Source organism: Enoplosus armatus, chromosome 12 (assembly GCF_043641665.1).
Source record: "Enoplosus armatus isolate fEnoArm2 chromosome 12, fEnoArm2.hap1, whole genome shotgun sequence".
In the NCBI taxonomy this organism is placed as follows: Eukaryota; Metazoa; Chordata; class Actinopteri; order Centrarchiformes; family Enoplosidae; genus Enoplosus; species Enoplosus armatus.
Genome location: NC_092191.1, coordinates 1,710,913 through 1,735,417, shown reverse-complemented (window position 1 = coordinate 1,735,417; position 24,505 = coordinate 1,710,913). Strand labels below are relative to the sequence as shown.

At 41.4% G+C, this 24,505-nt stretch overlaps 1 protein-coding gene across 1 annotated transcript in view; it reads right to left on the bottom strand.

The window, feature by feature from the left end:
- Positions 1 to 24,505, bottom strand: part of kif20ba (kinesin family member 20Ba) — a 39,202-nt gene that overhangs the window by 5,935 nt on the left and 8,762 nt on the right. The window contains exons 16-30 of the mRNA XM_070916137.1: positions 23,942 to 24,140; positions 23,134 to 23,315; positions 21,718 to 22,194; positions 20,380 to 21,572; positions 19,680 to 19,818; positions 19,156 to 19,278; positions 18,795 to 18,855; positions 17,925 to 18,050; positions 17,488 to 17,618; positions 16,892 to 17,047; positions 16,312 to 16,488; positions 14,841 to 14,966; positions 14,596 to 14,703; positions 13,436 to 13,645; positions 2,913 to 2,951 (exon numbers count right to left, since the gene is read on the bottom strand). Coding sequence (XP_070772238.1) covers positions 2,913 to 2,951; positions 13,436 to 13,645; positions 14,596 to 14,703; positions 14,841 to 14,966; positions 16,312 to 16,488; positions 16,892 to 17,047; positions 17,488 to 17,618; positions 17,925 to 18,050; positions 18,795 to 18,855; positions 19,156 to 19,278; positions 19,680 to 19,818; positions 20,380 to 21,572; positions 21,718 to 22,194; positions 23,134 to 23,315; positions 23,942 to 24,140 — 3,447 coding nt within the window. The remainder of the gene's footprint in view (positions 1 to 2,912; positions 2,952 to 13,435; positions 13,646 to 14,595; positions 14,704 to 14,840; positions 14,967 to 16,311; positions 16,489 to 16,891; positions 17,048 to 17,487; positions 17,619 to 17,924; positions 18,051 to 18,794; positions 18,856 to 19,155; positions 19,279 to 19,679; positions 19,819 to 20,379; positions 21,573 to 21,717; positions 22,195 to 23,133; positions 23,316 to 23,941; positions 24,141 to 24,505) is intronic.

Here is a 24,505-nt window from a genome sequence, read left to right as displayed (position 1 = left end):
AACTGAGGAGAAAATGCATGGATTTGGATATGGATAGCAAAGTGTACAGAACATTGAGATAGTGGCTACTTGTTTCATCACTTCGACCGCTTAAAATGAAAACAAAAAGTTAGCCCAGAATATATGACACGTATTTCTTTAAGAAGAAATTGAAATGACTAACAGCAGAAAATGATTTTGTTTTGGACGGCCACAATCATTATCTTGCAATAACGGATGACTGACTCATCTAAACACCCTCCCTGTGATTTGGAGGACTAGAACAGAGAAGAAAGGAAAAAAGACTGCATGTTGTACTGTAGGAAAATAAAGTATACAGTACAATATATCAGTGTGTATGACAGACCAACTCTACAGTGCACTTCTTTCTGTCGACAGGGCCATAAAACTCAGATGAAGATTTTCTGGGACAGCTGCGATGGCTGCTTTTTAAAGAAGCGCCACACCACTGACAATAAATCATTAAGAAGTCATCTGCTGGCAGGGAGAGACGAGGCATCGTGAGAGACGGAGAGGGGGAGGAATGACTGCAAGAGGTTAAAGGACAGAAACAGAGGAAGAGAGAGAGAAAATTAAGGAAGACGGAGGAGAAAACCATTGTGTTCAAAGAGTAAAAGGTGAGGCAGTGTATTTGCTGGTGTGTGTTCACGTTGTGCCAGTTTGCATGTTTCAGCCTGCCAGCACTCCATTATCTCTGAGAAAAATGGAACGGTGCAGAAGTCTGGGTGGCTGACGAAATCGGCTGCCGTATCACTGCTGGGTCACTGCCTACAGATGTCAAACCCATCAGATAAGAACCCACTTCACCATGCAACTCCCTGCCTGGGTGTCACATGGATGAAATGCCAGCGCTCGATGTAAGAGGTGGCAATTATATTTAAATGATTCCACTGATTTTGACAATGTAATTACTTTTAAAAACAAGACAATTGCCAAGAGGTCTGGAAGCCTCTACTTTGCATTTAACAATGTCTTAACAGCATGAAGCAGGGAAAGGAACACTGCTTCTGATGTCACAAGCAGTGAAAAGTAAACCTCACTAGGGTTTATTAAATATAATTAATAATAAATACTTGAATCAAGAAGGACCAATGCCTATATTTGTATTTAAAAATTAAGTTATCAATTTGCTAATATAAATTCTGATGCTGATACATCAGGCAGATTGTGGATCCTGGAAACAGGAACAGGGAAAATAATATTCCAAAGATCAACAATGTTATGAAGCAGAAGCCAAGAAAGTTCCCTTGAATAACTTGAGCATGAAAGCTGCCAGTCTGAGTATTTCTTATATAAGAGCTTTAATAGAAACCCCTCTAATAGGCAGAGGGAGGAACACAACAGTCACCAGCGTTTGAAAACCTTTTCAAAGATACAGTGGGAGATAAAGATACTTAATGTTTTTATGCTTTAAATGAAATGTTTTCTCCAATGTATAAAATGATGGAGCATGGATTGTGCATAGCACAATCATCATCCAGAAAGCTGTGGGAAACGTACATACGCAGTACTGTAAATGTTCAGCCTGGACTGTGCAGCCTCACCTTTATTACATCTTATCAAGCTGTAATTGGTAAGGACAATTTTTGTAAGTGCAGTAGTGCAGGAAGAAGTAATTCCAGGAGCTACTCCACACTCAGCTGGGAGCAGTGTGGGCCTGCGGTCATACAAGCGACCCTGCAATAATAATTTTACACTTCGACCCCGAGTTAACCGCTCAAGTGTCCTTGAACAAGAAACTGAATCCCAACAATTTCCAGGAGCACTACCCTGTGGCTCAACCTCAACTCTGACCTCCCTGTAACAGGCAGGAACATGCTACAGCTAGATTTTACTCCCCCAAAGACGTCCAGAGTCTGTGGCAACAACAGCAACAAAGCTCTACTTACATTTCTTTGTGAATACTCTGTAGTCAACATGGTGCAAATACAGAAAGAAAAGCTGCTTCCAGAGCAAATCGATGAAAGACTTCAGACACAAGCTCTGCTCTCAGAGGCTAGTATCAGGTTTTTAACCACATTTTACAACAAACAACCTTTGTGGACGTGTTACAGCCACTATGTGAAGCATTCTTCAGTGATTATTCTGATGGCAGCAGATATTCAAATTCTTCACATAGTGGTTTTAATATCATGTTTTCAGCCATGTAACATTTGTATTCACTACTCACCTATCAACCACATATTTACATGCAAGGTTGATCCCAACAATAACACATGTGGAATCTCATTCTCATTAAATATCCCTCACATCCCCAACATTTGTGTTGAATCCCACCAATGTTGCAGCCCTATTCTGCACCACAAGGTTTAACCAAATTAGCATCATGGAAGAAATTTGTTTCTGAGGGTGAACACTGGAGGGAATCTGTGACATTACCATATAATGTGAAGGGGGCGTCTTCAGGCATTAGTCATACTTTGCTCTGTAGCATGGAAACGGGAAAATTAATGGAACACTTCAACAAGCAGCCCATGTAAACACCCTCATTGGTGTGATGCCTTATACTGGTTATTGGCTGCAATCAGATTATGTGCAAGTGAATGTAGCCTCACTCTTCCTACTGTAATGCTCAGGAGAGAGAGTAAGACAGTTTTCTGCATCATATCCTTCCTGTCACTCATCCATTCCTCCATCTATTGTTGGCCAAAGCCAATGAAGGAACTGGAGGTGTGGAAAACCACTTTTCCCATTACTCTCTCCTGGATCTGTGAGGAAAGTTAGGAATTCAGGCCATCAGAAGCATTCATGATGAGCAAGCCTTTTGGTAGCACTGCAATATTTGGCCCAGAGGTGAAAGCTATACTAATGTGGTAAATGACGATGAAGACTGTGATGATGAATGTTTGTGTGTTGGTGAATATGGAAGGTTGATCACATGATGCTGTTTAGTAGAAGAAAATAAAATGTACCTCTCGTGTCCGTCGTTTACTCCTCCTGAAAATACGAGACTTGAGAAAACAAAAAGAACTTGGTTAAAAACAAGCCTGTCACGCTGTCAGAGTATTAACGATATATACTAACTATATTATAAGAATAAACTAATGATGTTATAATTTATAAAAGTGTAGTCATTTCCTCTGACACTAAGCTCAGCTAACTGGCGGCTGACTTTAGCTTCATATTTACCGGACAGATATGACAGTGGTATCGTTCTTCTGATCTAACTTCCAAGAAGGAAGTGAATTAGCGTATTTCGCAAAATGTTCCTTTAAGATTGTTTTCCTGTACAAAGTCTTTTGTGTTTCTAGTGAATGGGGTTTGACTAGAACCTAGAAGTCATCAATGTATGGCTGCCTGCTTGATAATAGCTGTAGTTTATTTGTTCACAGCACTCTTTGAACAGCACTAACATTGTTAAGAGAAGTGGTAGACAGAAAAAAGAAACAACTTTTTAGTTAGATTGAGTTTGTCATGACCTGTTCAGACACTAACGGGACAGAAGCACCGACATGGTTCAATGTTTCATGTCATTTTAAAAGGAAGCATTAAAAGTTTATATAGTTCAGGTCCTGGTGGGATTGTATATAAAGTGCTACTGATGCCACCATGGGGTGCAGAGTCTCATCAAGAGGCCCACTACTCCCTGCTGCATTAATGTTAAATGTTCAAACCAATAAGCTCCCTCATGTGTCTTGATGTATAGTACTCGTATACATTTTGTATTGTTCACAGAGGGAGGACATTAATATGTATGTGTTTACATCCCTGTTTGCCAGTTTGTGAGTGTATATACACGTACACCACGCTGCCTTCTGGGAGGAAGCCACAAAAGTGTCATGAGGAACACACTGAAAGAAGAAAACACGTAATCAAAATGGAAGCATTGTTAAAGATTTAAGTGCTGGTGAGGCTTCTGGAGGCATTAAGGTTTGTGTCTTTTGTGGCCACAAGACATTTTCAGTTACGCTCCATTAGTGCTGATTTGTGCTGTTCCCTTGGGCTGAACACAATGGAGGAAATACAACACCACCACTAACTACAGCCTGAAAATGAGGTTAAAGGGTAAGGCTGTTACCCTTTAAAATAAAACCAACAATGATTTGGTCACAACAAGTATTGTCTGTGTAGCCACAATTTGTTACCATTTATGCCTCATGGAACGCCATTGTTGTCCAAACCCATTAAAAAACACAAAGGCCCATGTGCTTTCATTCTAAAACTCCAGGCAGACGGTATGCGCTCCTCTTTACACGGCTTTGCTTGTTTGACAAACAGAGAGGAATAAACTGTCATATGTGTCAACTGACCATTAAACATCTGGCATACAACAGCTGTTCATTCCATCATGTGTAACTGAACCTGCAACATGTGGACTCCCTGGAACCCCCTCAGTGACATCAACCAATGTGCAGATGTAGAACACATTTTATATGCCTACATGTAGGCCTGTACATACTGTGTAACATCCAGCAGCTCTAGAGAAGTAACCTACACTGGCCGACAACTTCTCAGGATAAATGACAATCAATGTTCATCTTCATCTACAGTACTTTACCTTTTTTTTTTTTTTGTTCTGTGAATTTGTCTAACGGTCTTTATTGTTTTTATTTATTATATCTTTTATAGCATTTTTCTTACTTACGCCTCTGCTATTGCACTATTCTGTATGCTGCTATAAGAATGCAAATTTCCCCGCTGAGGGATTAATAAAAGGATTATCTTAATTTCTTTGTATTGCCAACTTCACTGAAAACACACTTAACTGTGACCCCCAAACCACAAGACTTAATCATCTTTGTGAACTGTTAAACCCCTACAGATTGGACAGATGGACAGAGTAGAGGATGCTTGGATCCATCAGATGAAGGATGTTTGCCCTTTTCAACACCTCCACAGTAACCTGCTTAAAAATGAGAGACGGTTGAGAATAAATTATTGTCTAAATGTAAATCTTCTACAGAGGGATTTTTTATGTGACGTCCAGGCAATAAAGTCTCATATTCAAGGAACTTATAATCTATCAATCACTGATTCAAGAGAACCAAAACCAAAAATCCCACGTTTAACTGCTTTAGTAAAAAGGTACTGAAGAAAAGCCATTTGAGCTCCATTACTACACAAGTTTATTTAATGCGGTATATTCTCCTCCATCACTTTCCCCTTCTTCAACATTTGTGTTGATGCATCACATCCACAGCCAGACAGAAACCCACTCTATCCAATTAATGAAGAGCTAAAGAGTGAAACCGAGCAAGATGGATGGGTTGTTGTTTTCAGTTGCCTGACCTGAAAAAAAATGCAAATCTGCCATTCTGGACTAAAGCTCTGAGGATCTCACAGTTTGTTCGTCTGTGTGTCTGCCTGTCTGTGCTCTGACTCTCACTCTCTCCCTGCCCTCTGTGAGGCCCTATTTATTAAGTGTTGTCCCATTAATCAGCGGTGAACCTGCTCTCTGCCTGGGCCCGTGCTGACTCCCGGCTGGATCAAGGATAGGCCAAGATCCCGCTGGCAGACAGACTGGCAGAGAGAGAGATTGAGTGAAGGGATGAGAAAGAGACTTGCTCTATGCGTCAATTTCAGATGATCTAAAAACGCCCTCTGGCGAACATACTGCACGTCTCTCACCCTGGAGCAACATTAGCTTTGAGTAACTTCATGCAATAAACAAACAGTGCCTACTGAACATCTTCCCAGTTTCAAAAGAACTAAATCTGAATATGTAATTTCTATTTTTTCAGAGGTGGTCCTTGGAATCATTCTTGTGGTTTCGATCCATAGTATTTTGGTAGTTTTTACATGGTGGAGGGGGGGGGGGGGGGGGTTTGCATTCAGGAAACTCTTCCAACAACAACACAATCTTAGTCGTAGTGTAGATTCTGTGAATGACTCTAGGAGGCAGAGAGACTAATGCAGACACACAGCCCTGACGCACCATTCTCCTATCAAGTTGTATTTGTTAACAATTGACTATTTACACATCCAGCAGAAGGAAAGTCACATCATCATTCATTAAGAGTCATGTTATGATCAATCCAAGTCCAACAGTCACTCTCTTTTTAGCTTTGGTTTGGTCTCCACCAACTCCTGAGAAAAGTATTTGACTATTTAGCTGTTAGACGTTACTCGGTCTTTACCAGCTAGTCTCAAACTTTATCTGCCTGCCGTTTGGTGCTAGGTAAGTAGCATACACTTGAGTCACTGAAGGGTTTCTGCAGGATGAGTGACCAAGAGTCACTTGATTCTATGCCAATATCCTTTAAAAATATCACTTTAAAAGGGTCTTTAAAAATATCCTGGGACTACATGCATTTTTACCAAAATCTGACAGTTAAATGTCAATTTATACGCTCTTATTAATTATTACTATTACTGTTATTACAGTGAACACTTATCTACCCAGAATAATTTTGGCAAGGGTTCAGGAGGGATTCTTATTCTGTCAAAATTCTCCAACACAACTGGTGACTCACGTAAAATTTCCAAACACTAGACCTCCTTGGGCAAATCTTAACTCACCAGAATAGTCTTTTTGTCTTGCCTGGCTGTTACAGTGTGTATTTAGCAGTTATTTCCACACTATTATTTCTCCAAAGTTCCCTTCGTGAGGATGACTGGTAGACGTTTTGTGATGGAACTAGAAAGCCTCTATTACAGGCTGTGTAACAGGAGTGGGAGAAGGACAGTCAGAACTCGCTGTGAGCAATTACATGCTGTGTGAATGGGGACAGTACATTTCAGTAATTATAGGCTGTGTCACTTTATACTGGGTGGTTTTTTTTGTTTACATGTAATGATGCAAGCAGAAAACATACCTACAGACATTAGAGCTTGAAAGGTTTTCTATAGTGCAATAACTATAGGCAATGCCACTAAAGTATTACTTTATTAATTAGAGTGTAGATATGTGACTGAGCATATATAAAGATGGTAATGTAACTTTTGCACCACGTGTCTGAGAGTTAATACTTATTGACTACATTGTCTACTCACAAGAAGACCAGTCGGTGGGTTTCCGGTGGCACAGTGAGTATTCGCATCTTCATTTCAAAATGTGACTGCATGTGATAAAGCGAGAGCATGAAGGAGACGTTGTGTTAATGGATGTGTACTTTAAGTACAGGCTGCGCAGTTAGACTCCTCTTAGATCCAAACTCTCTCAGCAGCAACCGTCACCGCCGTGTCAGCTTCTTCTGCTCTCCTTTTACCCTCCTCCATTGATTTTTATTCTCTCTGCTGCTATCCAACCACCCTAACCCACAATCCCTCCTCTTTCATCTTGCCATCTAACTTCCCCCCACCAACCCCCATCTTTGCTTCAACTCTGCTTGCCTGCCACTTTTATCTTCCCCTGCTCCTCTTTCCACCCTGCGATCTCCTCTTTTCCTCCAACCCTCCTCTCCACTCCACTGCTGTATTCCCTCTGCTGTCTTTCTCCGTCTGTCTTTCCTCCCTGTCTTGTTTCATTTCACTTTCTTCCTCCCTGGCTGGCATTTCCCCCCCCTCTAACCCTCAACCAATCTCTCTCAATTTATTCTTTCTGTGCTGCCTTCACCTCCCTCTGCACTCTTTTCCTCAATTTATTTTGGCTCATTTCTCTCTTGGTTTAAAGCTCACCTTCCCCCTTTGTTTTCTCTACACCTTATTCTCTCGCTTTTTCTGTTGTTGGGTACAAAACATTAATTCAGCCTACTTCTTTTGGCCTGCCACTGTATAAAGGCTGACAGTCATTGATGTGTTGACACTCTCATGACCCTTGGGCCCTTCAAACTTCAAACCCCCTGTATCATTTTTCTCATGTGTTCAGGTGAGGTCGACTCCATTGCTTTCCAAGTGGAAACTGGGTCATTGCAGTAGCATGAATAGAGGTATTGGTTAGAGAACAAAGTGTACAAAAAGAAAAAAAAAGACAGACCTCGCTATGAAGCAGAACTTTTTTCATGATTTAAAAAAAGCACGCATGGCAATCCAAATGTTAGGTTCCTTTAGATTTTACTTTAATTCCACTGTTTGGAGACTCGCTTGAAGCGCCCTTGAAACATTTTGGCTTTTACATGCAAAAGATTTTTAAAAGATGTTATGGCCATGCAGTTATGGACAACAAAAACATCTTTATACCCACAGAGAATTTGTCTGTCTCCCATCTTCAAGTCTTTTTTTACTGCCCTTTTTTAAAAGGGATGTGTTCATGTGCCCCAGATGAAAATCTGATGTAACGTCACATCACTTTGGATGTGATGTAGAACCACTCCCCAGCGCAAACACCTACATCTACATGACACCTTCACGCCCTCTGTTTCTGTTCTAGTTCTCTCTCTTGAACCCAGCTCAGTCAGCAGAACGGCAGTCATTAGTGGAATTACTTTGGGGTTTCATCGCAGAGCTTTCACCCCTGTATAAATACTCCCACTGCTGGTATCAAAAGAAAATGCCGTCATACCAGCAGGGTACAAGGACACAGAGTCAAAAGAGAGTTACATTGGGGGAGTACTTGTTACATGAACGGGGCCTAATATGTTCCAGCTAATGAGCTTTTGTAAGAGCATGTAGGCACATTGCTTCACACAGTTCTCACTACTGACGGCTTTAAAATATTGAAGAGGGAAGATGTACAGTATCGGGTGTCCTTCTTCTTCTCGCTGCTCTAAGTCTCCTGAGGAGCTATTAAAATTCTGGAAAAAATAAATAAAACCAGGTTTGGCACACAAAATTGTTTTAATTATAACTATAGCTGTCATTTTCCTATCCAGTAATCGAGACCGTATTGCATTACGAGGAAATGTTCCCAGTTTCTCTTCAGTACCACCTTACAACAAAACAAGGGCACTGAATGTCTAGTCATGTTGTTTACGTCCTCTAATTCCTTTATTATAGATTTAAACCTCAGATTTTAGACTTCATTTTATTTAGACAAGGTTATTTTACAGCTGCTTGTGTTTAGACAAGATTTAAGATTTGACAACTTAAGCTTCTTTTGTTAAATTAAACAAAAACATGTTGAATCTTTAAATTAAGTATCAAATAAAAGTATTATCCTAGTGTTAATCAGAAACATTTTGTGTTTTTGAGTGAGCAACATGTTTTAAGTTGCTGCATCACAAAGTTGCCTGATTCAGTTTCTAAATAGCTTTCCTCTTGGTACCATCTCAAAACGAGCTACGCATTTTATTCAGCAAGGGTCAAGTCTATCTTATTTATACAGCCCAGTGTCACAAATCACAATTTGTACAACATACAACTCCTTAGACCATCTGTTTGAATGAGGAAAAACTATCTTTTACAAGGAAACTTTCAGTGGAATGAAGATGACTGCAGTGTCAAGATGTGAGTCTAAAGGACATTTACATACATACAAAGTCGACTACAATCAAAATGCCCACTATTTCACTATTCACACACTTTAAAGTGCAAACCAGAGTTAATTAGTTAGTTAATTTTAATGAAATGTGGCATTATTTATTATTAAATTGACATCTTTTAAGTGTTAAAGACATTAGATTTTACACACTGCTCTAGAGGGCAAAGCTGACAGCATTTTGTAGCAACAACAGGGCAGGTGGCTTAACCTTCAGTTAACTATAAATCTTGTTTCGAGAGATTGTAGAGTTTTTACCTATGGAAAAATAGAACGGAATTCGTGCCATGTTAAATACGTGCCAGATTTTTCCCGACAATGTGACGATGTGTGTGTGACACGTATGAGCATCGTTCTTCTACCCATGGTATTTTTCATGTTTTCTGCTAAATCACTGCAAACCAAATCTCCTTAAGAATAAGATCATTTTAAATAGATTCAGCTCAGTCAGTTTCATTATTTTTAATATAACAAAGTCTACACGTATTCTGATAGTCTGCAGTATTCATACCCTTGCCCTTGGCAACAAAAAGTTATTCAGGGAAGTTTGTTCTCGTCACTGAAGGTGTGAAAATTGCTGTCAAAATACTGCCAACAAGTCCCTGAGCGAGCGTGTCGAAATGATTTATATCTGCCAACCTGGACTAAGATGGGATGGCAACATAACCACAACCAACACCCACCCGAAAAAGGTGGCTAAATACTGTTATACAGCAGGAATAAAAACTTGTGTACATGACATGTACATACTTTATTCCTTCCTTCCTTGGAATGTAAAGATGTTATAGTTGGATGAGAAAGATGAAAAGAACAAAATGCTACTGTACTGTAGGTGTTGCCAAAAATCTTTGCATTGACACAGTTCACGTGTTGCGTTTTGACTGCCTCTTGTGATGTTATATCACACAAAATATGCAAGATAAAAACTTGTTTGCAAGTTAACCGTTTGAAAGCTGCAACACTCAAAGTTCATCTCAACCATGACTATCAAACAAAACAGGCTGCTGTCAAGCAGGCTTTTTCTTTTTTTTTTTTTTTTACTTAGGAAGGTTCCTAACTGAGTGAAATGACCCAGATGTTTTGAATTCTCTACATGCTATGGAGAGGTGATTCAGCGCTTCCTTTCTTATCTCCTTCAGCACAGGGTACACTGGACCATCCTTTACGAAAGAAAAGAAGGAAAGCAGATAATGTCGTCCCAAAATTCCTTGCAGCAGAAACATTTAAAGTGACCACATCAATAACATCCACAGCTGCATAATGACGCCTAGTGTAAGTCTTTCTCACGACATTTCCATTAAGGTCAAGGAAAAAAGTCTTCAGGAAAAGACATAGCATGTCATTTCTTTGACTATTCGACCGCGGCCAGTCTCCTTTATTTGTCCTTTTGATGTTATCTTTATATCATCATTTCGTTCTTCGGTTTGCCATGCACAAGATTGGCTACTTTAATGATGGCTCTTGTTGCTGTTGCTATTCAAGTAACTTTATCAGTAGTAAACTTAAAACACTGATCACGTACTAGTATGAATTACTGGCATAAGGTATTTTCACGCCTAAGCGCTCCGAATATATCGGCACCTCCCAAGCATACTGCCACTAAGGATTATGAGGAAACAAGGGAAATTCAGTGTTTACAAGATTGGCAACAAGCAGCAAACACTGTAAAATTATTATATAATGATGATATAGAACATTATTGTGCAAGCAAGAATGATTTAATGTTGACATATTTGGAACTATGTAGTGGAAAAAAGTGACTGATCATGTATTATGTCCACAATCTTGAGGACAAACGAAAGAGACATAATTAGTAGGAATCATTCTGTAAAAAGATCTTATACTTTACATCTGTCAACAAAAGTCTTGTGTTGGTATTTTTACAAATACCAACATGATTGTTTTCAAGATGCTTTTGCCAAAGAGAGAAAAAGAAAAGGAAAATAGTGACCGACACAAGCTGCAAACAGTGTTAACCTCTGCAGACAGTGACAGTGGAACAGTGATGCGACAAGTGAACTGTACCTGACCTTGTGTTCCTCTGAGTGGGATGCTCGTTCAATGTGTTCTCGGGGGGGGGGGGAGTGGTAGTTATGATTAATGAGAATGTTTTCTCTCACCCACATGTGGATGGTACATGCATGCAAGTGTTTTTACTATGTGGTGGTGGTGTACTGTTAAAGCTGGGGTAGGCAGTTTTCTGAAAAAGGGACAAAGAATGCCAGAATTTGAAAATACAGCTAATAGCTAGCCTAATTCTGGTGTGTTTAACTTTTACCTAACTAAGGCGAGACGGACATTGTAGACATAAAGGTGTGAAAAACTGATTATGAAAATGACATGCATTGGTTTTCTTTATATTTGAAAAGAATGTATTAGCTGCTTTTTGGATCTGGTTTTATTCATTCATGGTGTCTTGTAAACCCATGCGAGTATGCATGACACAATGATGAATGACATCATCATCATATATGTACTGTAATTGTGTGGCAAATAGTGTCAGTTTAGGTGCAAGCATACTGGAGTGTGCGCTCTACAATACTGTATATGGGTTTGTGCATTTCCTTCTTTTTGTACACCTTTGTATATGTTTACATTACATCAGTTTTCTATTTAAAATGCATGCTTCTCTCTGAGTTGTGTATATGTTTATACATGTGCTCATATTAGCATTTGCATGAGTCACATGCCTTTGGGAGCTAAATGTAGCAGAGGTCTTAGCCTACTTCCCTTGCATTAGTTGAAACTAACAAATGAGCATAAGTGCAGCTCCTTCGCTGCATTTAATCAAATTCCAGTGAGATGATGTCCTTAAAACAACCTTTACCTTGTTCGCCCTCCAGTGCAGCTTCACTGTTCTATACCAGTCTCACAATCTGGTCTTGTTTCCATGGAGCCTCTTTGGTCTGTTCTGGGATTACTCGGAGACAATGTGTGACTTTCAATTGGTTTCACAGAACAAGACTCTGTAATCTGTTGCCAAATGGCACAGATGGGATTGGCTTGCTGACCTTGTTACTTGTACTGGTCACACATAGCCTTCACAATATACAAACTGCATTGGCTGAGCTTCTGGCAATTGCATAATGCTCTTGGTAAGACTGGTGAGGCCAATAATTAAAAAAAGAAAAACGCTGAAATGTGTCTCTACTTTCTTAAACTGGATGCATTTTCTATTGTACAGGTTTTGTACAACATCAACAAATGACAAGTATGCACAGGGAGAGAAAGGCAGGACACTCTTGTAGATAAATCTAACATGTGTGAGTAAAATGCGGTGAAAGAGCAAGTATCTGCAGTCACTGACACTTCTCATTTTTATCGAATCGTGTAGTCCTACTTTTACATCTATAAGCTTAGTTGTGTTCCATTACATATAAAACCTATAGCTACAGCAGAGTTGAACAGCAAAAGAGAGAAATCACCAGAAAGGAGGGTCATGAGGGATTTAAAACCGAAGATGTTGCGATCACGTGGTTCGCACACAATAACGACCTCACTGTAAACATTTCTAATACCTGCAGTCCATATGCCATTGTATTATTTCAAAACCAGTGCAAACGTACTTATGGGAAATGCCAAACTTATTACACATCACAACTGTTTGACTTTGCTATGTACTGGGTTAGAAGTGCCAAATTTACAACTGCCATTGGTGCTCCATTCCCAGAAGTACACGTTAATACGATCCTGCTCTACCAGTGCTGGATTGATGGCAGCTGAGGGAAAGGTTTCACAGTGACATTTTCTCTACAGAGCGTGTGTGAAAAATGAACTATCATCTCTGAAAATAACTGAAAAAGCCCATCTCTGGGGCTTATGCTGCACAGTTGTTGTTTTTTAGTTATCTAGGGAGGATCTATTTTGGGAAGCTAGAGGAAAACATCGTGTACAAATGTTCAGTGGGATGTTTTCACGTGGATCCATTTTTTGTAGTTGGACACATATAGTAGGAAGTGCAGCCATGAAGGGAAAAAGACAGTTCAGATCAGTCCAGTCAAACTTAAACCACCACACTGATGAATTTGCTAATTCATTAATAATTAATAGTTTTCACTGATCTCTTACTTTGTATATGAAAAATGTTCCAGCACCTGGTGAATGTGTGGACAAGCTGCTTTTTGTTTGATTGGCTCTTACCGTCTCCATCTCCCCACTCTTCCTCTTGCGTGCCGAGCGGGTGATTTTGACGGTGACTGCGTTCTCCTCTCCCTGGCGTCGCAGAGCCATGCGGTTTGGCTGCAGAGGGCTGAAGGAGATCTCCAGCTCCGGCCGGGGGAAGCGGCTCGTCCTGCCATTCTCTGTGGAAATCTCAGATGAGTCTAGCACCGACGGACAGCCAGCTGAGCCCTGTGGGACAGCACACGATTTTAAGGTAAAGGGTCACATCGTGGTCACTCAAGAGAGAAATGTGTCTAGGTCTGAGGATACAGGCTGGTCGGTCTGTTACTACAAGGTGTTGAGGTCAGTCGCCACAACGGCCAGTATCAACACCTGTGTAAGATGGCGTATGTACCTGTGTGTCTTGTAAGGTATGTTAAAAAGAGAAATATTGAGATCCTGCACAATTAAATCCAAGACATGTAGTTTTATCACATATTTAAGTGAAGAAAAACTATGTCTGCAGAAAATATAGCAAATAAAACAAGTTAGTTGGTCCTATATGGGTCTTGACTTGTTGACAATACAACGGCTATGCAAAGTTGTTGGGGGCCTTCACTTGCCTCTTAAGGCAAAACAGTTCACCTGACCACATCTAAAAGGCAGAAATGTTCACACCTGTTGTGAATGGCCTCACTCAAAGGCAGGGTGAAAAGCCTGTCAACAGGCATTGATGCTGTTGCACGTGTATATGTACAAACACAAAGTGACTTAGGTAGCAGTGTGGAAGAAGACTTTCCCACCTCTGCACACCCGGCCAATCGCTGCGTGAAGTGAGCGTGACTGTCGGAACGTTTGGAGCGTTGCTGCTGGCTCACTGCGATATCTCCCAATGTACAGACTACCTCAAACCACCATTATGACAACCTGAAGCATCACTTTAACAGGAGATTAGTTTTTTTCCTTTCAAGCAGTGGAAATTGTGTAGCAATAATAAATGTAAAGCAGTGTGACACCACTCAAATCATCAGGCACCATTTCTGTAAAGTGACTCTAATCCAATCAATGTTGTGTTGTTATGTCATGCGTATTGTTGCTGATGTTAAAAAATATATTTGTAATATATTATGGAAAAACGATCGACTGATTGATTCGTGAAGTGTACCACACACCATCTTCATGTCATCTCATGAGCTTACCTGACTGCCAACTGATGCTCTGGTATTCCTCCTTCCTCCTGACTTCCTGTCAATGGTTTCACTCTGGGGTTTCCCAACCACTGTAGCAGGGCTTTCATTCCTTTTAGTCTGTCACAGGGAAATAAGAAAAACATTTTAAAAGACATGAATTCAAGGTGACCACTGCTGCTATTCTTTGTAAAGGATGAAACCACAAAGCTAGCGGGGGTTGTTATTTGATACCAAAAAGGGGTACACAGACTGACCTGTGTGACCGTGTCCACCTGTTGGGCTGTTGAGGCCTCAAGTGCTTCCTTCAGTCGTAGGATCTCTGCCTCCTTCTCAGACAGAGTAGCCTGCAGCTCCGCTACGCTGACGCCACAGTCACCACTCTGTAACAGGAAGTTCATGGACACTGACGATGTTTTCTGTGTGTGAAACTCATGACGGAATTGCTTCCATTGTGCGATGCTTTACAATCAGTCCTGCTCCCAGTAGACCACACACACACACACACACACACACACACAGAGGAATGTACATATTTCTGAATGTAAAAATGGTGCAATACCCACACCTCTATGTGCAATCCAGTATAATCCCCTTACCTTCATTTCTTTCAGTCTTTATTTATTATTATATCTTCTCTTTCTACTTATGTCTCTATTGCACTATCCTGTATGCTGCTGGGACAATGCAAATTTCCCCACTGAGGGATTAATAAAGGATTATCTTATCTTATTTTATGGTATCTTATCTTATGACTGTGCTCCATAACCCTCATCTCACCCTGAAAATAATGAAATGCATTGGTTTTGATAGACAACAGGATGATCCTGGGGCAAAATGTGGTGCATTCAGTGCCAACTTTTGGGTTAGTTGATAGTTTACTAATAACCATTGCATGGACAAAACACAGTTGGGTAGTTCAACGCCTTATAGTTACTGAGGTTTCTGTTTAGCATTGCATTATATTAAAAGTCCTCCAGTTACATAAATGAGGAGGAGCGAATAAAAGAAACACCTCTCTACATAATCTAATTCAATACATGACAATAATCCTTGTATGATTAGCACTGCAGCGGCAGGTTTGCACTCAGTCAGTATCCTTCATACTATTTGTGGCTTTTCGGTACAGAGACGCCTGCATAAAATAAGCTGCAATTCTCTCCAAATTTTTGCCTAATACAAATGTTTAAATCAATACAGCCATATCAGACATTGAGCCCAGCATTAATTTGATTTGGTGAATCATTACAGCCTGCCCTTCACACAGTTATCTCGGAGAAACTGTCTGGTCACAATGAAAGAAATTATATAATTTTGAAAACCACACAAAAGCTCCGCGAGGACAAAATGTGAGACAGCAAAGTGCAAAATACTGAAACGTAACATAAGTGGAACGAAGATATGGCTCCACGGTAACAATGCTGGTTCACCTACTAAAACTCCTGAAATTTACCAGAGAGGGAAAGGAAAGCAAGACTAATGAGTAGAATGACCCCAAACTGGATAAGCTGCTCCAAAATGTGACAAAACTGAAAGCATCTCTCACCAAAAGCGCTCCTCTGCTGTGTAACATTACAGAAACCAATTAGTAGAGAGTAATCTCAAGGAATTCTTGTCTGTTGAATTTTGTTGGGTTCTAATGCTGCTGCCCCCAGCTTTTGTTGATTGAATAATCCATCAAAAGGATGTCATCTGACTTGAGAGACATCATCATTATGCCATACTGACCTCTTGTGGTGGCTGTGTGTTATTTTGGCGTAGCTGTTGGATGAGGTTGTCTTTCTCTGCTTGGCTGGAGAGAAGCTTCTGTAGCTGGACCTCCAAAGCTGCTACCAGAGTGTCTCTCTCCTTCCTCCACGTCTCCATGGTCTGCTCCTTCTCAGCCAGCTGGGACGACAAGGACTCCTGGTGGTGGAAAATACTGGTTTTGTACTGAGAAACAAGAATATTAGAGCCCTATAGCACACCAGTGAGGCTGAAACGATCATTAAAACACCAAAAAACAAATCTGTTGGACAAATTAAAATTGGGAATTTTGCTTTCCTTAGACCATTGCCACGAGTGGGGGAAAAACATAATATTACCCAAATCAAAATGGTTCTGTACAGTGGCCATTTCAGACATCCCACACTCAGCTTGACATTGTCAGACTTGGTTCAACTTTCATCAGTCTAAGCTGAACAGCTCTCAGCGCTGCAAGTGTACTTTGGCTTAGCTGTGCTTTGAGATTAATGCTAGCATGGTGGCATGTTTACATATTTCAGCTAGTGCTTGGCATGTTGTTGTAGCATGTTCACCGTCGTCTTACCAACTGGCTCTGTTGCCGAGTGTAGCGTTCCCTGTCGTCGGCAAACTTCCTCATTTCCTGGTTCCTCTTGTCCTCCGCCTCTTTAGCTTGGCCTATCAGGGACAGCTTCTCCTCCAGCCACTTCTTGCGTTCGGTCTGGTGTTTCTCTGTACACAACTGCAAACAAAATGAGGATGTCTGTTAATCATATATGCATATTTCAACAAAAAAAGTGTTAGAAACATAAGACAAGCTACCCTGATCTGACAACAGTCAGTCAGTCAGTCTTACTAGTTCTTATTAAAGAACCTGAACACTATGTGATGAAGGCAAGTTGTCCATTTACTGTCATTTTTTGTTGGAGGACCTGTTTTAAGTTCTGCAAGAGAGAAATGCAAGGGAGGATGTACAAATACTGTTTGTACTTTGTGGATGACTGAGAATCTTCACAGAAAAATGTCTTTCACATTTTCAACGCTGATTAACTAATTATCTATTAATCATAACTATTCCTATTGAATGTAAACTTCTTAACGTTTTCTTCCATCAAATTGCATTTGAGAACACACATTTCCTACCACCTCATACAACATGTGAAAATAACTTCTCTTCATTACCTTGAAGCTTTCCTGAACCTGGGCAGCTTCCTGTTTGGCCAGTTTGAGGTCATCTGATGGGCTGTCGACTTGACGGTGCATGTGGTTTCCACGGTTCTGCTGCAACAACATCCCTTTCAATTTCTCCACTTCTGAAACCGTTAAAACCAGAGAGTTAATACTTTTTCATACACCTGTTCAGTGTAAACAAGTGTTGCTGTGAGAAAATACAAGTTTACTGCAGTCTCACTATCCACTCAGTTGCATTTAGTGTGTTTTATGAACATTCAGAATCAGAATCAGAATCATCTCGGTTCTCTGCAGGATAAGAGGATTAGACTAAGCTGTCCATGGGCCAAACACCTTTTTAATTCAAAACAATGAAATTTACATTCTTGTCACAAAGTCAAATTTGCTTTTCATGCTCTTTCCTTGATCTTTCAGATCCTTTGTCTTACCACCGGAGAGCTCCTGGATGAGGTTAAGTTTCTCCTCCAAGGCCTGCTCCATCTGCTCCTGCGTGTCCTCCTGCTCCGTCAGAGCCAAACGCATGTCCTCCATCACACGCTCCTTGGCTTCAAGGTCTATAAATCAACAACAACACACCCATCCAGGTACAGGTTTACACTCAGAACGCCACTCTGGCTATAATATGTTGATCCCTGAGGGAGGTATTCTCCTTTCACTGCCCTTCCATAAACAGGCTGCAAAAACGTCTCACCAGAAAAGACACTTGGGAGATTCAGTTTGAGAACAGGACAGACATACTTGAAGACTGGTAACTATGAATTCTATGACACTATTACATTAAATGATTGTAAATTGAATATCCTTTGGTTTCTGTTGGTCTAGTGTCGCATAGCCAGTGCTGGAGAAAGGTCTGGCTGAACCAATTATCATTCTGTTACATGGGAAAAAACGTTATGGCTTGTTTGTACTTCTTTGAACCAATCACAATCGTCTTGGGCGGCGGCGCTAAGCCCAGGATGAAGCGGAGGTGCTCTTGCAAAGCGGAGATAACGGGAGGGGAGGAGAATACCGACTGAAATAGTCGGCCAGCGGCAGACTTATCCCAACAGCCTACATCCGGTGAGTCAGACAAAACAAGCAATCTGAAGATGTCATCTTGGGCTCTGGGAACTTGTGATGGGGTCTTTTTTTTTTACTATTTTTTAGACCAAATGATTAATCAGAAAAATAACATATCGATCAATAGATTGATAATCCGTTGCAGCCCTACAAAAGAGTGGCCATGCTGATTTCAATGTCAGGTCTCTTTCAACAAACCTGACAAAATGCTTTCGCACACAGAGACACACATCGTTTACCTTTACAGGCCTTCTGATAGAGCTGCAGTGTCTGATCAGACTTGGCGTCGGATGTTTGTTCCTGGAGGAGGCGATAAAGAGAGGAGGAGAGCATTACGATGGCACATCAATATTCCAGTATGGAGGCAGTCAAAGGGAAATCCGTTGGACTGCTTACTGGCACACAACAGGAAGAGGGTGCTGCTCTTTCAGGGCGAAAGGAGCTAAAGCCTTCAGAGACTTGGTTTGGTAAATGGAAATGTGAGAGGTCAAGACATTGTAATATAAGGACCTCTTCAGACTTTGTCCCTTCTCCATGCCTTCTCCTATGAAGTAGGTGGAGTTGTGCCAGTGCAATCCAGTGAAAGACAGATTATCTCACCATTTTGAGTTGCTGGATGGTTCTGTCTCTGTTGGCGAGCTCAGACTGAAGCTGCTTCTTGGCTTTCTCCATGTCAGCCACCTTCTGCCTCAGAAGCTTTTCTTCTTCTCTCATGGACGAGATCTTCAGAGGAAAAAAGCAGTGAACGAAAGTTTACACAACATTACAGATAAAAGTAATTCGCTCTGCTTTAAATAACCCACACTGTCCGCCGTGTGCAGCCGTGTCATGTTTCGGCTCCATCGTGTCCTCTGGAGACAATCTGCTGCCATTCTAGATGGCATGAGACCAGAATGTCTCCGCTCTCGTGTCTTTACACACTGGGTCTATATCAATGAGCTACAAACGTGTTCAATATCCCACTGTAGCCCGACAGACACATTCTTTTTGAGGCCAGTACTGATATTGATAGTTGAGGTTGACGAAGATATATTGTTGATCTTTATCTTTCTTAACATAAAAAATTGATTGGCGGTTATTTTCACTTCTGTCATGATTGAGATTGTGTTTAATGATGCGTGTACCTCCTTCTGGACCTGCTGGATCTGCTTCTTGTAGTCGGCTAGTTTCTCTCTGAGGTCTGAATCGTTGTCCTCTTTCCTCTGAAGGTCGAGGCTGAGGCTCTTGACTTTCTCAGAGTCCTGCTTGGCATTTTCCTTTAGTCTGGGAAAGTAAGACAAGATAACAATGAACTGCTACCAGTGCTTTAAAAAAGACAGGATAGTACATTGTGATCCAGAACACCATCACAGCTCTTCATACTGCTTCTCAAAGTTTATTAGTTTTCTCTGAAACTCAGGGAATGATAATAAACTCCAGTGTAGCAACAAACTGCTTTCTGATGGGAGTCCATTATCATAGTATTATATTTTAGATATCAAACATTTTGTTTTTTAGGGCTCTTTTATTAATCTCGGCTATTTTCAACTATACTAGACATTCTGGAAATAGTTTGTTTTGATGTAAAATATTCTTTGTTTATAGCCTATAATTATAAATAAATAATGAAGAAACACAGACCTGAAATGACATGAACTTATTTAGTGACTACTGTCTGTAATAAACAGAAGTATTACCTGTCTTATCAAGGGACTTAGAGAGGGAAATATAGTACAGGACTCTTTACTGAAGTCCTAAAAGATCGGAAAGAAAACACCAGGAAAACAGCAGCCTACCATTAAAAATACTAAGGAAACTGAATGACTAAAGGAAATGACGGTTTACCTGCTGATCTCTTCTGCTTTCTTTTCCAGCTCTGCATCCTTCTGAGCGATAGCCTCGTGTGCCACAGCCAGCAGCTCCCTGCGCCTTTCTACCTCCCTGTGCCGGGCCTCCTGGACTGCCTGGCTCTCCTCGTCCTCCCGCTGCTCCTGCGCCTTTTGCAGGCTCCTCTGCAGGGATGTTACCTGTGCCTCCCTTTCCAGCAGCTTTTTCTGCAGCTCTGCCTCTCTCCCTGCAGATGCTTTCTCTGACTCAGCTAGCTTCTCCTCCACCTGTCTGTCCTTTTCTTTTAGCATTCTCTCCATCTCTGAAGAAGCTAGCTGAGCTTCAGTTTGGCTGGGAGACACCTTTGCTTTTTCCTTGCTGGAAACCTCTGTCCTCAGGGCTGCGATCTCAGTCTGGAGATCAGAGTTCAACCTCTTGAGATCTTCTTCAGCAGCAGAGCTACAGGAACTGCTTGAACCTTTAAACCTAGCTTCTTCTAGTTCGACCTTGAGCAGCTCTGTAGTTTGCTCCTGAATACTGAGCTTTTGCTTGAGATCAGCAAAAAGTTTGCTGGAGGTTTCGTTTTGTTCACTCAGTTTGTGTTTTAACTCCTCCAACTGCTGTTGTGATATCACCTCTTGTTCCCGCAGCTTCTCATTGAGCTCCTCTACCTGCTGTATCTGTTCCTCAAGTTCTGCTCTCAGCTGTTCTACTTCTTTGGAAGCATGTTCTTGGCACTCGAGCTTGGACCTGAGCTCCTCCAGTGGTTGCTGCGATTTCTCTTCCTGCTTCTGAAGCTTCTTTCTCAAATCTTCAACTTCCTGTTTTGAAGCTGCTTCTTGTAAATTCAGCTTCTCAGTAAACAGTCCAAGCTGCTGGTCGGAGATCAGCTGTTTGTGTGCCAACTGTTCTTTTGCCTGTGCTAGCTTTTGCTCCAGCTCCAGTATGTGTCTGTGCTTGCTCTCATTTTTCTCCTTTTCCTCAGTCACGTTCTTCCTAAGCTCCGACACTTCTTCTCTCAGCTGATCATCTACACCACCAGATGATGCTGCTGAAGTCTGCAGTTCCCGTTTCAGGCTTTGAACTTCCTGCGTCAGGTTGTGGATCTGGGAAGTTTTCTCCTGGATCTCCTTGGAGTGTTCGTCCAGTGGTGCCTGAGCAGTTTGTAGTTGGAGTAACACTTGTTCAGCTCTCTCCGTTTTGCTGGTCACCTGTGGTAATTTACACAAAGTAGCATTGTGTCATGAATAATTAAACATTTTACGCTGTGCCGTTTTCAGCTATATCCCCTCTTTTGCCGGGTGGTGGATTTACAGTTTAATTTGACCAAAAGATTAAAATCGTAATATAGCCCACCTGGTGCTCTACGGCTTCCAATTTGGCAGTCAGCTCTCTGACTTCTTGTCGAAGTGCATCACCCTCCTGTTGCCTCTTTTCTCTCTCCTCAACCAGCCTGCTGATCTCCTTCCTCTCCACCTCCAGAGCAGACTGAGCCTCCTCTTTGCCACTCCTCTCTTCACCAAGAGCAGCAAGGACATCCTCTCTGTTTTGCTTCTCTTCTGAATGGGCTGCAATGGCATCCTCTTTGGCTCTTCTCTCGGTTTCAAGGGCTGCCATGGCTTTCTCGTTGCCTTTTCTCTCTTCTTTAAGGGATGATAGCGTCTCGTCTTTGCTTTGCTTCAGCTCCCGTAGTGTAGCAAGGGCCTCCTGCCTTGCTTTCCTCTCCTCCTCTAAGGATGCCAGCACCTCCTCTTTTCCCAAAGTCTGGTACTCCAAAGCAGCGAGGGCATCTTCTCTGGCTCTCTTCTCCTTCTCAAGGGCAGCCAACGCCTCCTAGGTGATAGGAGTATTGACTTATTCCTATTGTAATATTTAAACAGCACTGAATAACCTTAACCAGGGTGGGAAGAGTGTCACTGAAAACAGAGATGAACAAGTCTCATCAGTGATCTCAGGCATGTTATTTTAAAAGGGCCACCCATAAATGTTAATGACATAGGAAGTCATATAACCTACATTACTGTCGACCACTTCCTAAAGTATATCAGTGTTATGATTTCATACTTTCCAGGTGGCAACTGGTGCCTTTGTTTTAAGCCCATTTAGAAAAATTCCCGGTGACTGGCAGAATGAGAATAAGGCTTAGTGGCTGGTTCTGAATAAAATTTAAATATGGTGCATCACCTGTCAAGGCCAAATGAGTCCTTTGAGAACTGCAGTCATGTTCTAGTGTCCAGGCAAACTTAAAACAGTCATATTGAGTTGAAATGATGTTATATTTTCTCCTTTCTCAATAAATGTTAAATATTTTACATGCTAACCTAGATATGAGCCGGCCCTACACGTACATGCTGGGCCCTATGACAAACATCAGGCTAACACTATGTAGGCCAGTGACAGCCTGGGGGTTAGAAAGGTGAACTTGTGAACAGGTCATTGGTTTAACTCTGTGAACCTATAAAAAAATGTGAGTGCACAAAGTGAAATGGAAACATTTTACCCTCCTGCTGCCAAGGTACCTCTGAAAAAGGAGATGCTCATTGGTCAACATTACTAGCCTGTGGCAGCATAAATGAGCAGAGTTGCATAACTATGATGAGGGGAAATGAATACATCTAGAGAAGAAAAAACAAACCACGAAGCCTAATACCGTAAGAGCCGAGATAATACTAATTCAGCCGGTCCTTCAGTGACAACTGGTTCTACTACATTGCTTCTTGTCTTTCAGGGCACCTCCTCCTGGTCAGGTGCTCCTTGGCTCAGGGTTCTTACCTGCAGCCGCTCTCTCACATGTGGACTGTCCTCCTCAACCAGCGAGGAGCGACCTTGTGAGCCCAGCTCTGACACTCTCTGCAGGTCTCCCACGTGTTTCTCCAGCCGGGCAACCTCTGATGACTTCTCTTGGAGCTGAAAGAGAAGCCTCCCTTTCTCTTCATCAGCACCACTGGCTTCACCTAGGAAATAACACAGAAGATAAAGAAATAAAACAGGATGTGGAAAGTAGGCCGGAGGTGACACACTGGTGTCAAACTGTCAATTTTGGAAATCACAGAAAGCCACTTACCATTTTGCACCATCGAAGAGATTAGCTTACAATACTGGCATGAAGGCTGTTGAATTATTGACATTTCTATAATAAAATGTGTTGCTATTGTCAGTAATTGTGAATGCATGGCCTTCATGGTTTGAGGATAACTAATGCCTTTAACTCGGTTCTCCTCAATTACAAAATAACCTATTTCCCACATAACATTAGTGGCACCAAACCATGCAAATAGTTGTTTTTTCTTTGGATTTGAGAAGTCTCTGTAACTCTAATCCACAGACTGCACTGTGAACAGTTTTCTTTGGAACCTCTTTCTAATGAGGAAATAATTGTGATATGACTGAACTGATCCGAGATGTGTGCCGAGTGTAACAGAAAACACCACGGAGGTCATGAACTTATGCTGTTGGATGTTTAGAATATTTACATTTATGACAGTGAAAGGAGCTCAGTTTGTATTTTCCTCCTCCATCTGTATCCAACATCTGCCTTTCGAACAGATAAAGACATTCATGGATTCATAGGTGTTTTTACCATTGTGCTTGTGAGCAATCTGCTCTTGGACTTTCTTCTGGTACTCATTCAGTTCCAACACCTTCCTCTCCAGCTCCTCTACAGTGTCTCTTCTGTCTCCCTGAGTCCCTGTTCGGCCTGAACCCAGACATTTATGAGCAGCCTCAGTGGCCATCATAATGCCTGCCAATTCAGAGGAGTAGGAGTCCAGAGATTTGTCCTGCAGGAGGAAGCAAACATCAGAGAAATTATTCAGGGAGATTAGCGAGCACATCCCGTAAGTCAGGACATCCAGGTTTGGTGCCCTGAGGCAGTTCACCTGTCAAGAGTGTCCTGGAGAGATAATTAACCCATACCTGCTTGAGCAGCTACATACAAATTTCTCCTTGGGTAATTAATAAAGGATGTCAAAAAGAGATCAAATAACTTGTCTGTGCTTTTATGAAATGTTAGAGACCTTGCTATTCCCTTTGCTCTCCCAGCAAATAGAGTCGTTCCAAGAAGCATCATTATTATTTCAATGACAAGCTGTAGGCAGAAGCAGGTCAAAGACCGGTCAAACTCAATAATTAAGGAAACTCTGTT